Source organism: Tarenaya hassleriana, unplaced genomic scaffold (assembly GCF_000463585.1).
Source record: "Tarenaya hassleriana unplaced genomic scaffold, ASM46358v1 Cleome1, whole genome shotgun sequence".
NCBI classification, from domain to species: domain Eukaryota; kingdom Viridiplantae; phylum Streptophyta; class Magnoliopsida; order Brassicales; family Cleomaceae; genus Tarenaya; species Tarenaya hassleriana.
In genome coordinates, this window is record NW_010960187.1 from 6,011,529 (window position 1) to 6,025,571 (window position 14,043).

Sequence of the window (14,043 nt, forward strand, 5' to 3'; positions counted from 1 at the left end):
GACGCTCTGTTTTTAAACACTAACTTAAAGCGCAAGAAACGTGATATGAGGTATGCATAGGTAGGTCTCTGACAATTCTTCGAACAAGTAAGTAAAACGTGTCCTTAGGCCTAGACAAGGACAGAAACATAGAAACACAGAACCAGAAGAGAGGATCCAGAAAGGGTGAGACTAAAGATGGAAACACTCATATTGTTGGTCTGATAAGGGCAAACTGAAAACATAAACTCCATACCCAGCAAGCAATCATAACCCTGCTCATGGGGCAGTTTCTGGCAGAGACAACCATCTCTGTTGCTGTTGCAGATGAGACAAGTCTCGGTCTTCGAAGGTCCGAGTTCTCTGTTAAAAAGTTGAACTTCTCAAACGAAGACCTGAGACTCAGTCGCTCGGGCATTTGAGTTTGGGAGATAAGTCCCGATAGTGCTCTCCATTTCTAAGCTAAACAGGCATGTGAATCTTAACAGAGACTTTCCTGCAGTTCTCCCCGATAACCCTCATCAAACTATCGGGAAAAGGCAGGTAGGGTTAAATGTTCAAGACTTTGCCATCTATGGACAGCATTACTGAATCCGTTTAGCGTGGGATTATTGTAAGCCAATAGAACAAACTGTCTCAGATTTGGAAATCTACAAGACGAAAAGAAAGAAGCACAAGAATCAGAATGTAATCGACTGTTCTCAGAGAATCAGGAAGAAAGGAGAATTCTGATTTGTTACCTTTCAGAAGCAAGAGCAAAAATGTTCATTCTTTAATGGAACATAGAAGAATTATTGCAACTCATCCTTAAGATAGTCTTCAAATATGCGGCGGCCTGTCCTTTGAATCGTCATCTGACCACGCATATTGGCAACTGTGGGGTTTCAAATTGTCTGCACATCAAACCAGACAGATCTATAGTGTCCAAGGAGACAGTTAACGACAGGACAGGCCAAGAGCCAGTGAGCCACGAGTGACTGACCATAGAGACACTCGAGATCAGGTCCATTATGTTCCACAGTAAATATCTTGTCAAGAATCCGAGGCCCAAACTTATCCCATTCTCCAGACGATGAGTCTCTCTTGTTGCACATCTCTCCAACGAAGACAAGAACCCCATATTACCCTAAACAGAGAAAAGATATACATGAAGGCAATCATATACTTCAGTAAGATACTTTCAAAGAATCAAACACAAGAACATCTGCAATCTGTCTAGGAAATTTGGGAAACATTTACTGATTCAGAAAGGTGGCTGAGCTTCAGTAAAGAACTAGCAATCCACATGATATGTAAAACTAACAATGCTTGATTTATGAAAGGGCACGATAAAGTTTTTATCGTCGTTCCATTCCATTTTACAGAAACATGAGCGCATAATAAATATAGTGACTCTGAAAGAATATCCTAACAAAGAACCAGAAAATGTGCAGAAAGCAATTCCAAGGACCACATATGACTACCGTGAGCAGAAGATCTTTCCATGCTTCAGGTAATAAATAAATTCACTAAAAAGGATCTGAACGACAAATTCAAAAACGAAGGTTCAGGCTCTTCAGACAAGAGGTTGCTTGATCAAAATCATCAAACTGAAACCAAACTTATCACAAAAAGTGTGTTCAGGGTTCCATACTCAATGGCCGAAACTAAAACCGATGGTTGGATGGGTTATTGCTTGAATTTTTTAGATAACTTTTTAACAGAGGTAGTTGAATATAAAAAAAAACATATTACACAAAATAATGTTCATCTACAACGAGTTGAAGGTGTAGAGATTATTGGTTTACTCGGGTTAATCATATAGAGTTGAAGATAGATCAACCTATTGGATTGAACAATCTGAAAGTCATGGTTAAGTTTAAGTTCAAGGGTATATGACAGCCAAAAGCCCTAACAGAGAGAAAAGGAGAGAATGAGAAAAAACCTTTTGACCGCTTTCAATCTATACCTTTGATAGATTACACAGTTCCACTGAAGGTGTCTGATGAGGACTCCGGGATAGGGTTTTATCAGTCAGGGCATTTGTGCTTGATTTTGTTATAGATACACTAACTTAAGTTTTTACCTTTCAAAACGTAAATGACGAAACAGTCTACATTCAGTATACCAAAATGTTTCCCTATGGGTTCTTTCAAAAAACAAAATAGGAAAAGAAATATATGTTTTTATCATGTATGCCTATCATGGATTTTGTCCAAGTATATTCTATGAAGATAAACCATCAACATCACAGTCCTAATTATCTATAGCAATTTTCGTCGATTTACAACTACATTTCCTCCATGAAAACCCTTAAGGACAGATATGATAAATCAAAATACAGGTCCAAGTTTCACAGTAGTAGTTGTGTAATACAAATTACTAAAACGCATGTGTTTTGTGAAATAATGAAGCATCTTTCTCATAACTTAGCATGAAAATCAATACCTAGCTTACAGTCATGGCTCCTTCAACTCCGTTCTTCCAATCGCAAAAAGTAGATGCCACATATGAGGAAACCTATAAAAAACAAAGGGTAGAAACACCATAAAACTAACGGTGCATACCGTGCATGCATGCATTACTTACCAGCAAATTCTACGTGTTCCATGCACGTGTGCATGTCAAATGTACGTACAAGATAAAGACAGCAATAATAATGATTAATCTCTTCGGCAATAAAGCCTATGTGATCAGTTTGAGGATACAAATCACACTAAACAAGAAGAAATCCAAGATACAACAATGATCATTGATCTTCAACCATAAATACAGAGTTGGATTTTCTCATCTCGTAAATGATTCCAGAGAAGTAGAGAACACCCAAATCAACATTACCTCCTGACAGAACAAATCCTAATGTTCTTGCAATCCTGCCAATAAGTGTTGCTCAATGCTGTTAAATCTTCTAGAAAACTGCTGCTAGAGGCCAAAGGCCCCACTGGGTTCCACAGAAAATTTCAGAATCTCAAAGCAGAGTCTCATCACTTCGATTATGCATGCCCAAGTCTTTCACAGGTATCACATCATCTACGAGATCTCTCACGACTGGCCTGGACATTTATGATGCATACATAGTAAATAGCCTGAAATTAATCCAATTGAGCAACGGCAACATGCTTAGTAAGAGCAAATTAATCATAGAGGGGTAAAAGACATGAGCTGAATATCAACTCTTCAACCATGGCGTTTATATAAACCATCTATTCACTGTAACAGTTGCCACCTCTCTGGCATGACATGAGAACTAACACTTTCATCTAACCCCAAACAACATTTGTAAAACCACCAGTTTCATCTTATCTTACTTGATACGATTCTAAGAAAAACCTGCTGTGTTACAAACCCTTTGCCTGCTTGCTCAGTATCAAGTGTCAAAACGGCATTGCAGGCAATTCCGCGTTTATATGCACCACTGTATACAAAGGAAAAACGGTTACGGCATCTGAAGGCATCAATGCGACCTTCACAAAGAAAGAAAGAACAACACAAAATGGAATCGAAAGAAAATGAAAAATCTGCTGTAGGATTACCATTTAATACTCTCGCAACTTCTGAAAGCACTTGCACTTAAAGAACAGGTTTCTTCCGGAGATAGAATCCAAAGATAAGGACACAAGCACAGGAATTCCGTGGTATATATTGTTTGATATGTTCATGGGCTTCCACTAAAGAGGATATATTTGCATTATTTGCTTCCATCTAAGCGCAACACTCAAAATAACTTTATTATCTCATAGCAAAAATGGAACCATACACAGAGCTAAAACATATCAATCTCATTCAAGTTAAAAAGCAGAGTATCTCCATTCTTGCTTATATAGCCACAAAATTTGTCACATCAATAAAAGTGACTTCCATAAGATTGCTATAGATTCATTGATTTCCGAACAACAAAACCACAACCTTACAGCATCAAATCTTACACCCATTATCTTCAACTCAGCATTATGTTTGCGCCATAGGTTACAAACTTCAACTAAGAACCCTAATAGCAAAATTCGCGAACTTTGAGTCGACAAAACTAAAAGAGAATCGTAAAATCGAAAAGTCTACAAATTGCATAAATTTAATAAAAGATTCATAAAATCAACGAATACCCGATTGCATTTGCAGGCGTATAAAATCAACTCACGAGGGCAGCATAAATTTAATAAAAGATTCATAAAATCAACGAATACCCGATTGCATTTGCAGGCGTATAAAATCAACTCACGAGGGCAGCATAAATTTAATAAAAGATTCATAAAATCAACGAATACCCGATTGCATTTGCAGGCGTATAAAATCAACTCACGAGGGCAATGTTACAGGGATGTTCCTATAACTCAACAATGAATTGGAAACTAAACACGAAAGAGGAAAAGTTACAGAATTTTCATTAACAAAAAAAAAAGTTACAGAATTTTAAAAATTAGGGCTTAGGGTTTGCCAGGGTTGGGAATTTCGGTTGGATGTTACTTGCATCTGAAACGTCATGCAGTCGACTGGTGAGAAAAAGACAGCAGGATGTTATCGTGTGCGATGGTAAAACTGTCCGTCGTTTCTCATATTCGAAAACGTCATGCAACTTCCACTTGTATAGACGAAACAACCAGGCTTGAAATATTAATGTAGGCGGCTTTCTGGATACGTTCTCGAGCGAAGAATACATGAACGATTTCCACCTGAGAAAAGAACTTCACGTCGTTTTTCTCCTCTCGGCTCACGTCATGCTGCAGATTTTTACGCCGTTTTTTTTCCCGTTATGGAAAACGTCGTGCAGTTTAGCTCACGTTCTCTGTTTTTTTTTTAATTTAAATAAAAAGAGCTATATTGGGCTTACAACTCATTTCACTTCATCTAAGCCCACAGTATCTCATCCAAAACATTTGATTTTTTTTTTTCAGTCTAAAACATTTGAATGCATTATATAGGGGTGTGAATTGGGCACGACGGTTCGGGTTCGAGCCGGACTTAGTTCAGATTTAGATTTTTTCGAGTCAGGTCGACCCTTCCATTTATTTTTTCGACTTATGATTGGTGGCTCGGAGTCCGACCCTATAAGGTTTCGGACGGTTTCGGGTCGGGTTTCAGATTTTTTATATTTAATAAAAAATAAATATTAATGTATAATAATAATAATAATAACAACAATAATGTTAACTTATTTAGCAATTTTTTAAAAAAATCAGCAATAGCAAATTTTCCACATCAATTACTATTAAAAACTTTCAAATCTAAAAAATAATCATATAAATTTTAAAATATATAAATTATATAATATTTTAAATATATATATAATATGAAAAAGATATTCGGTACAATAAAAAATATAGAAAAATATTGAGATAAAATCTAAAAATCAAAGTTAAACTTATAATATATATATATATATATATATATATATATAAATTAAACCAAAATTTGAACAAACAGTTCAATAATATATATATATATATATATAGAAAATAATATATAATTTTAATATATATATATATTAACCAAATTGCTTTGAATATAAATATATATATATATATAATATACAAATAAAAGTTTTTATATAATGTTATGTGAAATCATATTTTGAGTGAAAGATATGGGGTGAAAGTAGAAATCTAATAATATAATATTTTTTTCGAATTAAATAGGCGGATCGGACGGGTTTCGAATCGGACTCGATTCGGATCTGAATTTGTTCGGGTCGAACCGACCCATCCATTTATTTATCGTACCTATATTATTAGGTCCAAATCCTTAATTTTTCGGGTGGATTTTGAACCGGATTTCGGTTTTCAGGTTCTATTGACACCCCTAGCATTACATTGATTTTTTTTTTTAATCAAATATCAAATCTTTCAAATTTTATAGCTGAATATACTTTAAACAATTACCCACTTGGTTATTGTAAACCAAACGAAAAAAAATACAGGACACAAAGGAAGTTTTTTATCGACTATATATATAATACCAATTAAAAATGATAAAAAATATATTAATTTTTAAAAAGTAATCGGTTCAAATTTTAAAAATCAATAAATTCAAAATATATTTATATTTAAAATTTTAAAAATTATAAATTTTATATTAACTGAAATTAAAATATATTATGATATTAAGTAGTATTATAAATTATTTTTTTATTAAATTAGAATAGGTAAAAAGAAGATTTAAAAAAAATATTTATTTATAAGAAATAAAAGTTTAATCGGATTTTATGGATCATTATAAAACTAATTGAACATATTTAAAAATTAAAGTTTTTTAATGTTTTTTTAACGTAGCTTTTTTTATGTGGTCCGTCTATTTTATTATATGAAACAGTTGAAGAAATTTTTTCTATATTGATAATAATTGTAGTATTATCTTATCATATTCACATCATTTTCGTGGCCTAATTCACGAGGTCCATAACTCTCCCACCATCATTAGCTTCTATCTTTATAAAAAAAAAAAAGTATACATTTTTTTCCAAAATTATTCTAGCTATTTCAAGATTCACTTCACTGAAAAAAAAATGGATTAAATATGCCTTAAGAAATATCATTAATATATGTTTCCCAAGTTATTTTTTTATATATGGATTCAATACAATATGATGTAGACGATATTCCATTCCAAATTTGCATTGTGAGGCGACAGCGTTTGATGATTCATCTGAATTTCGTGGGATTTATCTTATATTGATAGAAAGATTCAAGATATTTATAAATCATTCTATATTTATTTGTGTTTTTAATTTTCGTGGGACATTAATTGAAAATAAAAAGGAACAAATTTTAAATAATATTATTGAATAAGATGTGCTATCTGGTTAGGATTCCATGACAAGACCTTTTTTTGCAAAGCTTAATTTGACCAAACGATATAACATTTCTATTATAGTTTTTGGGATTTACGTTTTTTAAATTAATTTTTTAAACTGGAATAATATGTTACTATATTTAAACTGAATTCAGATTAAAATAGATTGAATATGAGTGTTTTAAAATTAAATTAATTTGAATATAACATAAAAAATCGAATTTTCAGTATGTATAATTTTAAAAGAGAATATGTATAATTTTTTATAAATTAGATTTCTAACTTTTCAAGATATATCTTTCATATAATATACTTTTTCGAAATCTAGTCATACAAACAGTTCAAGGAATTTTCTTTCCTCTCATCAATAATTTCAAGAAATTTTTAAAACCTTTTATAGAAATGTCAACTCCATTATAGATAATATCGTATGATAAGTTAGCTGGATTTATGATTTTTAATTTACCCAACTTTACGTACAATTTGGCATGCCTATCGATGTTAATCATTTAATTTAATTTAATCTACACCGCTTTTAATGTATAAAAATTTTAATTCGAATCATTAGAAATGCAATCTGCTCTCATTTGGAAGCTTGTATTACATTTTCTTAACCTATTCCGATTGTCTAGTTATCCTTTGTAGAGAAATTGGGGGTCCAAAATATAATGTACCACTATAGCCCACGTTCATTAAGTATAATGCATCACTTATTCACTTTAAACCTAACTAACTTGCGATAAATTTTCCATTTTCATAACAAAAAGAGAATATCGTAAAAAAAAAATCACGAATTTTTTAAATGTGATAAAATAAATATATGAAATTCTAATTTTGTATAAAAATACACAAGCTTTAAAAATTTTCGTGTAAAACCATAAAAATACTGAACTCAATTTGTTTTTTTTTTGTGTGTGGTTATATGCGCAAAAATTTTAAAGTTTGTGTATTTTTATATGAAAAAATTATATATTTATTTACCAAATTAAAAAAGTTCGTGTTTTTTTACTATACTTCCTACAAAAAATAAGTGTGATTTACGGAATGTTTGATTTGAAAAAAGTATATTAAAAGCTAACTAGGTAAATAAGGATATCATATTAGTCGAACGTTTCCCTTTCGCCGGTAATTATATAAGACATTTATAACGATTAATTTCATCACGTTATAACCAATTCCGAAAATCTATTGAAAAAAACAACAACATTGAAATGCTTACAAGAGAAACTGACTCATTGGTTTTGGTTTTGTTCGTTATTTTTGCCTTCTTGTCGTTGATTTCCCCGAGTAAAAATGCAATCTTAGAAAAAGAAATTGTAAATAAATAAATAAATATTTTTTATATATAATTATGGATTAGAGAGAGAAGGAAATAGCAGAAGAAGGCGTGAAGCATGCCTCTTTTGCATTTGGTATTCCATTAAATATCGAATTCTAAAATGTCACTAAACTGTGTCTGACCCCACGGAGCACACTTGTTACTATATAACATATACGATAATGAACAAATATTCCAAGTGGACTAACATATTCTTCATTTGAAATTTAATTTGATTTCCAATTTTTTTCCAACTATAATATAGATAGAAAAAATGTATGTTGTTTTGCAATTTGACAGACAAAAAGTTTCAGGAAATCCGTTGTTATTTCTTTTTTTTTCTTTGGCACTAACATTATTTGCTGTTTAAAGAAACGTATATATTAATTTGGATTTGGTCTTGAAAATGACATTTTATTATGTTTAATTTAATCCCTTAAATTACTTGATCTGCCTCGAAGTGATGATGGTGATGGTGATGGTGATGATGATGTCGATGGTGATGATGATGGTGATGTGATCATATCACTATTCCTGGTGAGACGGAGCTGTAAGAACAAACGATTATTATCAATCAAAAGGAGAGGCTATTTAAAATATGTAAATAAAATTCATAAAAATGGAAATTATATTATAAACACACACATGTGTAGTGGAACATAAATGGGTGGCTTACACGCAATCTTATACGTATAACACATACGTATACATAATATATATATATATATATGTGTAAAAGTTGTAACCTTTCTAATCCTTAAATCATTGGTCAGACATTCTACCAAGTCACCCGTTTTCTCACTATAAAGAAAACCAACAAGGAAACCCAACATAATAACATCCAAACTGTCTTTTTCTTTTTCTTTCTCCATTTTTTTCCCGACATGGACGCCAAGCTTCTGAGATTGCTGCGCACACGCCAAGCCGAGTCCCGGCGGGGCCAGAAGGAACCGCCGCCGTCCATGGAGGAGGAGAAGAAAGCCACCGCCGTGTACAAGGCGGTGTTTCGGGTGGTGGGGATGACATGCGCCGCGTGCGCTGTCTCCGTCGAGAACGCCGTCCGGAGACTCTCCGGCGTCCGGGAGGCCGCCGTCGACGTTGTCAACAACAGGGCGCAAGTCTTATTCGATCCAACCTCTGTCAATGTAAGCTTAGATTATAAGATCCATTGGAAAAACTTCATAACTAAGAAGAAGCCCAGAGCTAATAATCCGAGGCAATGAGGAATCAAATGCAATATACATAAATATATACATACATGCATACGTACGTAACCACATGCACTGCAGAGAAGAGAGATCACAATCCGAATTATAAGATAAAATTTCTGGAGAAAGTTATTGAGGTTCGAGGATTATAGGTTTAAACCATGTGTGTGAGGAGTTGATTTATTGGTTCAGTCTGGTTTACATCCGGTTATGTAGTTTCGGTTTGGTTATGTTTTTCCATTTGAGCATTGAATCCATTTGACCTTTCTGTTTTGGTTTGTTAGTCTATACTTAAACTCGACCATTGCTCATTTGCAATATATCACACATTTTCTTTTATTTCCCTCTCTTTTCTCGCTTAATTGGATTCAAATCTCAATGGTTTACCCTAAACCGAACTAAACCAAGAAATCAACGGCTAATTTTAATTCAGCTAATACTTCTATGGGTAAGAAATGTAGGTAGAATTTGAGTTTCATCGAGTTAAGATTGTTTTACCGACCGGTTTGATTCAGACGTGTCTTTGGTCCTGGAGTTGGAATAAAGTATGAAGCTGTAAACCGGTTATAAATAGAAACATATATAAATCACCAGAGAACCGATTTGGTTTAAGTACCGTTGGCAAAACAAATATTTAAAATTTCTCTATCCATGTCCACACGTTTCTTTTGGGTAATTAGAGTTTCACCGGCTTCGATATTATATGGTATGATGTGTGATATATTGGATATATATTAGAAATTTTTTTACACTCAAAGAGTATATACTGTATATTATATCTGGCAATATTATATATCGTTCTAAATAAAATAGAGTCGACCAAGATTCTATGGAAAATAATGTTTTTAATAGCGTTTGACTTTTTGAAGAAACCATATGGATTGACCTAAAGTATATAGTTTCTCCGGTCAATCCGGTTAATAGTGTACCGGATTTTGGTTTCAATCGGATGTCTTGGCAAATATATAATTGGTGACAAATTTCATGAATGGAAATAAGTGGTAACAATTTTCTCAAAAGATTCATGTAATTTCAATGCCTTTAATCTTTAATTTTCTCAATCAGCTAACCAAACCGAGCATAACCCCGTACCGGAATAAACCGCAATCATCCGGTTAATCGGAATATTCTCTCCCGGCAATGTCTCTGTTTTCAATCGTTTGGTTTACGAAAAGTTGCTTATTTTCTCAGGCAGAGACCATACGAAATGCGATAGAGGACGCAGGGTTCGGAGCTACATTACTTGACGACGAAGCAACCAACAGATCGCCGCAAATATGCAGAGTACGCATCGCCGGGATGACTTGCACGTCTTGTTCCACCACCATCGAGAAAGCCCTCCGATCAACGGACGGCGTTACAAAGGCTCGAGTCGCGTTAGCAACCGAAGAAGCCGAGATTTTCTACGACCCGAACCTTCTAACCCTCGACGATCTGTTGCTTGCAATGCAAGGCACCGGTTTCGATGCCACGCTCATCAGCACAGGACGAGATACGATGAGCAAGATCTCTCTGAAAGTAGACGGCCTGGAAGAACCTGAGAATCATCTTTTTATTTCGCTTATCAAGAAATCTCTCGAAGAAATTTCCGGAGTAGCGAAGTTGGAAATCATGCCTGAATCAGGAAAAGTGTCTGTATCTTACAAATCCGACATGACTGGTCCGAGAGAGTTCATCAGGGTTATAGAATCTTCCGGAAAACGGCGTTTTAAGGCCACGGTGTTATCAGATGACAGCAGTGGAGGATCATCGCAAGAAGCAGACAGGAGAGAAGAGATTCTGCAGTATTACTTATCGTTTCTATGGAGCTTGTTCTTCACTACACCAGTGTTCTTAACCTCAATGGTGTTCATGTACGTACCGGGAATGAATCAAATACTAGACTTCAAGATCGTGAACATGTTGTCGGTCGGAGAATTGATACGTTGGGTCCTGTCTTCGCCGGTTCAGTTCGTGATCGGTCGGAGATTCTACTCTGGCTCGTACAAGGCCTTGAGGAATGGCTCGGCCAATATGGACGTCCTGATCGCGTTGGGAACGAACGCTGCGTATTTCTACTCTGTCTACTCAGTTCTGAGAGCTGCGAATTCTGCCGATTTCAAAGGGTCGGATTTTTTCGAGACGAGTTCTATGTTGATAACGTTTGTTCTGCTCGGTAAGTACCTGGAAGTTCTGGCGAAAGGCAAAACCCGGGATGCGATCGCAAAGCTCGTGAATCTGACACCAGACACTGCAACTTTGTTGAACGTTGATGGTGAAGGGAATGTTATTGGTGAAGAGGAGATAGATTCAAGATTGGTGCAGAAGAATGATGTGATCAAGGTAATATTATGGATCACAATCTGAAACGAAACGTTATCTTCGAGATTTAACAGTTACCAACTTACCATTCATGGAAAAACAGGTGATTCCGGGATCAAAAGTGGCGGCGGATGGGGAAGTGGTGTGGGGGCAAAGCCATGTGAACGAGAGCATGGTTACTGGAGAGGCGAGGCCAGTGGCTAAGAAACATGGAGACAAGGTGATTGGTGGGACGGTGAATCAGACAGGAGTGTTGCACGTTAAGGTTACAAATGTCGGATCAGACAGCACGTTGGCTCAGATTGTCAAACTCGTTGAGTCTGCTCAAATGGCTAAGGCCCCGGTCCAAAAACTCGCAGATCAGATCTCCAGATTCTTTGTTCCTCTGGTTTGGCAAAAAAAAACACATTTTCTTCTTGATTCGGATCAGGTCATCAATCATATTAATACCCTTTAATTTCAGGTGATTGTTCTGTCGTTTTCGACATGGCTGGCTTGGTTCATAGCCAAGAAACTAGACGCATATCCAGAAGCATGGGTGCCATCTTCGATGAACGGGTTTGAACTGGCGCTTCAGTTCGGGATCTCAGTCATGGTTATTGCCTGTCCCTGCGCGCTGGGCCTAGCCACACCGACTGCAGTTATGGTCGGGACTGGTGTCGGGGCTTCTCAGGGTGTGCTCATCAAAGGCGGTCAAGCCCTCGAAACCACTCACAAGGTTCATAAAATTTATGTTTTTCTTGATGGTTTTAGAACTCAATCAAGATTCTAAAATGCTTGCCGGTTTTTGTAAAGGTTACCTGCATAGTTTTCGACAAAACTGGGACTCTCACGATGGGAAAGCCAGTTGTAGTGAACACGAGGCTTCTGACGGATATAACCATTCAAGAATTCTATGAACTCGTTGCCGCTGCAGAGGTAAAGTTTTCGTACCGAGTTTCTTGTAACCCTAGCCCTTCACCCAAGTAACCTCGCAAGACTCATGAATGTTACGTAGGTGAACAGCGAGCATCCATTGGCCAAGGCAGTCGTGGAGAACGCCAAACAATGCCTTCAAGGCACTGGTCGAGAGAACCCTTCTTGGCCACAAGCTCAGGACTTTGAATCCATCACCGGAAATGGCGTGAAAGCCATCGTCAATGGAAGAGAGATTCTGGTCGGAAACAAGAAGCTTATGTCCGATCACAGTGTCTTGATTCCAGCAGAAGCCGAGGAGTTTCTAACTGAATCCGAAGATAGAGCGCAGACAGGGATACTAGTGTCAGTAGACCGGAGAATCGCCGGAGCTCTTGCCGTTTCCGACCCTTTGAAGCCTGGAGCCCGGGAAGTTGTCTCGATTCTCAAGTCAATGGGAATTCGAAGCATTATCATCACAGGCGACAACTGGGGAATTGCAAATCAGATTGGTAGAGATGCCGGGATTGAGACAGTGATTGCAGAAGCTAAACCCGATGACAAAGCTCAAGCCATAAAGGATTTGCAGGTGAAATACTCTATTACGCTAATCATTATATCTGGACAATCTTTTAACTGTTTTGAAGAGTTGATATATTGATATTTCCACAGGCTAATGGCGACGTCGTTGCAATGGTCGGCGACGGGATCAATGACTCGCCGGCTCTTGCGGCGGCCGATGTCGGAATGGCGATTGGAGCAGGGACTGACATCGCCATCGAAGCCGCCGACGTTGTCCTGATGAGAAGCAGCTTAGAAGATGTGATCACAGCCATTGATTTGTCTAGGAAGACGTTTTCTCGTATTCGTCTGAACTATGTCTGGGCACTTGGGTACAACGTCATCGGTATTCCGATCGCCGGAGGAGTGCTTTTTCCGGCGAACAGATTCCGTTTACCGCCGTGGGTCGCCGGAGCTGCGATGGCGGCTTCTTCGGTGTCGGTTGTGTGTTCTTCCCTGTTGTTGAAGTATTACAAGAGACCCAAGAAGCTAGAGTTACTTGAGATGCAAGGAATCCAGGTTGAATGATAGTCCCCACACCAAAGAAAAAAATGTAGACCAATTTTCAAAACGAGAATTTCATAATTTTTTTAACGTGTAATTCAAATATGCAACTATTTTAAATATATACTAATATTATTTAAATACAAAATTGAAATTGTTTTATGTATTCATAAACCATAATAAAGAATGCAAAAAAAAAAAAAAATCCAAATATTGGATATTTGTATTTGTTTTAAGGGATGGTAGCATAGGCAGACCAATGGTTAAGGTTCATAAATTAACTTATGGCACCGAATTTAGTAGATTTCATTTAAATTTTTGTGTTTATATATGCAGTTGTTATTTTCCCCATTAGTATATATGGTACTTTTTGTGTTGTTTCGGTCAAAAATATTTCTTTTATATTAAATATAAAAGAAAATGTTATATATTAATACACATATGAAAATAAAAAATATATAATAAATAATTAAATATTTGGTATCATCTATAAAAGTCCTCGGGGGGGGGGGGGGG

At 35.9% G+C, this 14,043-nt stretch overlaps 1 protein-coding gene and 1 long non-coding RNA gene across 5 annotated transcripts; one reads left to right on the forward strand and one right to left on the reverse strand.

Moving 5' to 3' along the window:
• Nucleotides 1-24: 24 nt before the first annotated feature.
• Nucleotides 25-4,453, reverse strand: LOC104814435. Of its 4 annotated transcripts, none has more exons than XR_002024527.1 (8): nt 4,221-4,453; nt 3,492-3,660; nt 3,305-3,373; nt 2,797-3,011; nt 2,407-2,478; nt 962-1,105; nt 720-872; nt 25-629 (listed from the first exon to the last, which is right to left on the reverse strand). It is a non-coding gene; the product is annotated as an uncharacterized LOC104814435 (long non-coding RNA). The 4 variants fall into 4 exon arrangements; XR_002024526.1 differs by having other exon boundaries at nt 4,059-4,453; XR_002024525.1 differs by having other exon boundaries at nt 3,492-4,448.
• A 4,418-nt stretch (nt 4,454-8,871) lies between these two features.
• On the forward strand, nt 8,872-13,669 carry LOC104814443 (probable copper-transporting ATPase HMA5). The gene is made up of 7 exons (XM_010542484.1): nt 8,872-9,204; nt 10,459-11,589; nt 11,672-11,956; nt 12,032-12,286; nt 12,364-12,486; nt 12,566-13,051; nt 13,135-13,669. Exons 1-7 carry the CDS (start codon nt 8,944-8,946, stop codon nt 13,549-13,551), a joined length of 2,958 nt encoding a protein of 985 aa, XP_010540786.1. The 5' UTR covers nt 8,872-8,943; the 3' UTR covers nt 13,552-13,669.
• Nucleotides 13,670-14,043: the final 374 nt, after the last annotated feature.

Excerpts from the sequence above, each read along its gene's own strand:
- LOC104814443 (XM_010542484.1), top strand. The coding sequence starts at position 8,944 with ATGGACGCCAAGCTTCTGAGATTGCTGCGCACACGCCAAGCCGAGTCC. Across the intron at positions 12,487-12,565 it reads AACTCGTTGCCGCTGCAGAG|GTGAACAGCGAGCATCCATT; the intron begins GTAAAGTTTTCG and ends AATGTTACGTAG. Across the intron at positions 13,052-13,134 it reads AAGCCATAAAGGATTTGCAG|GCTAATGGCGACGTCGTTGC; the intron begins GTGAAATACTCT and ends ATATTTCCACAG.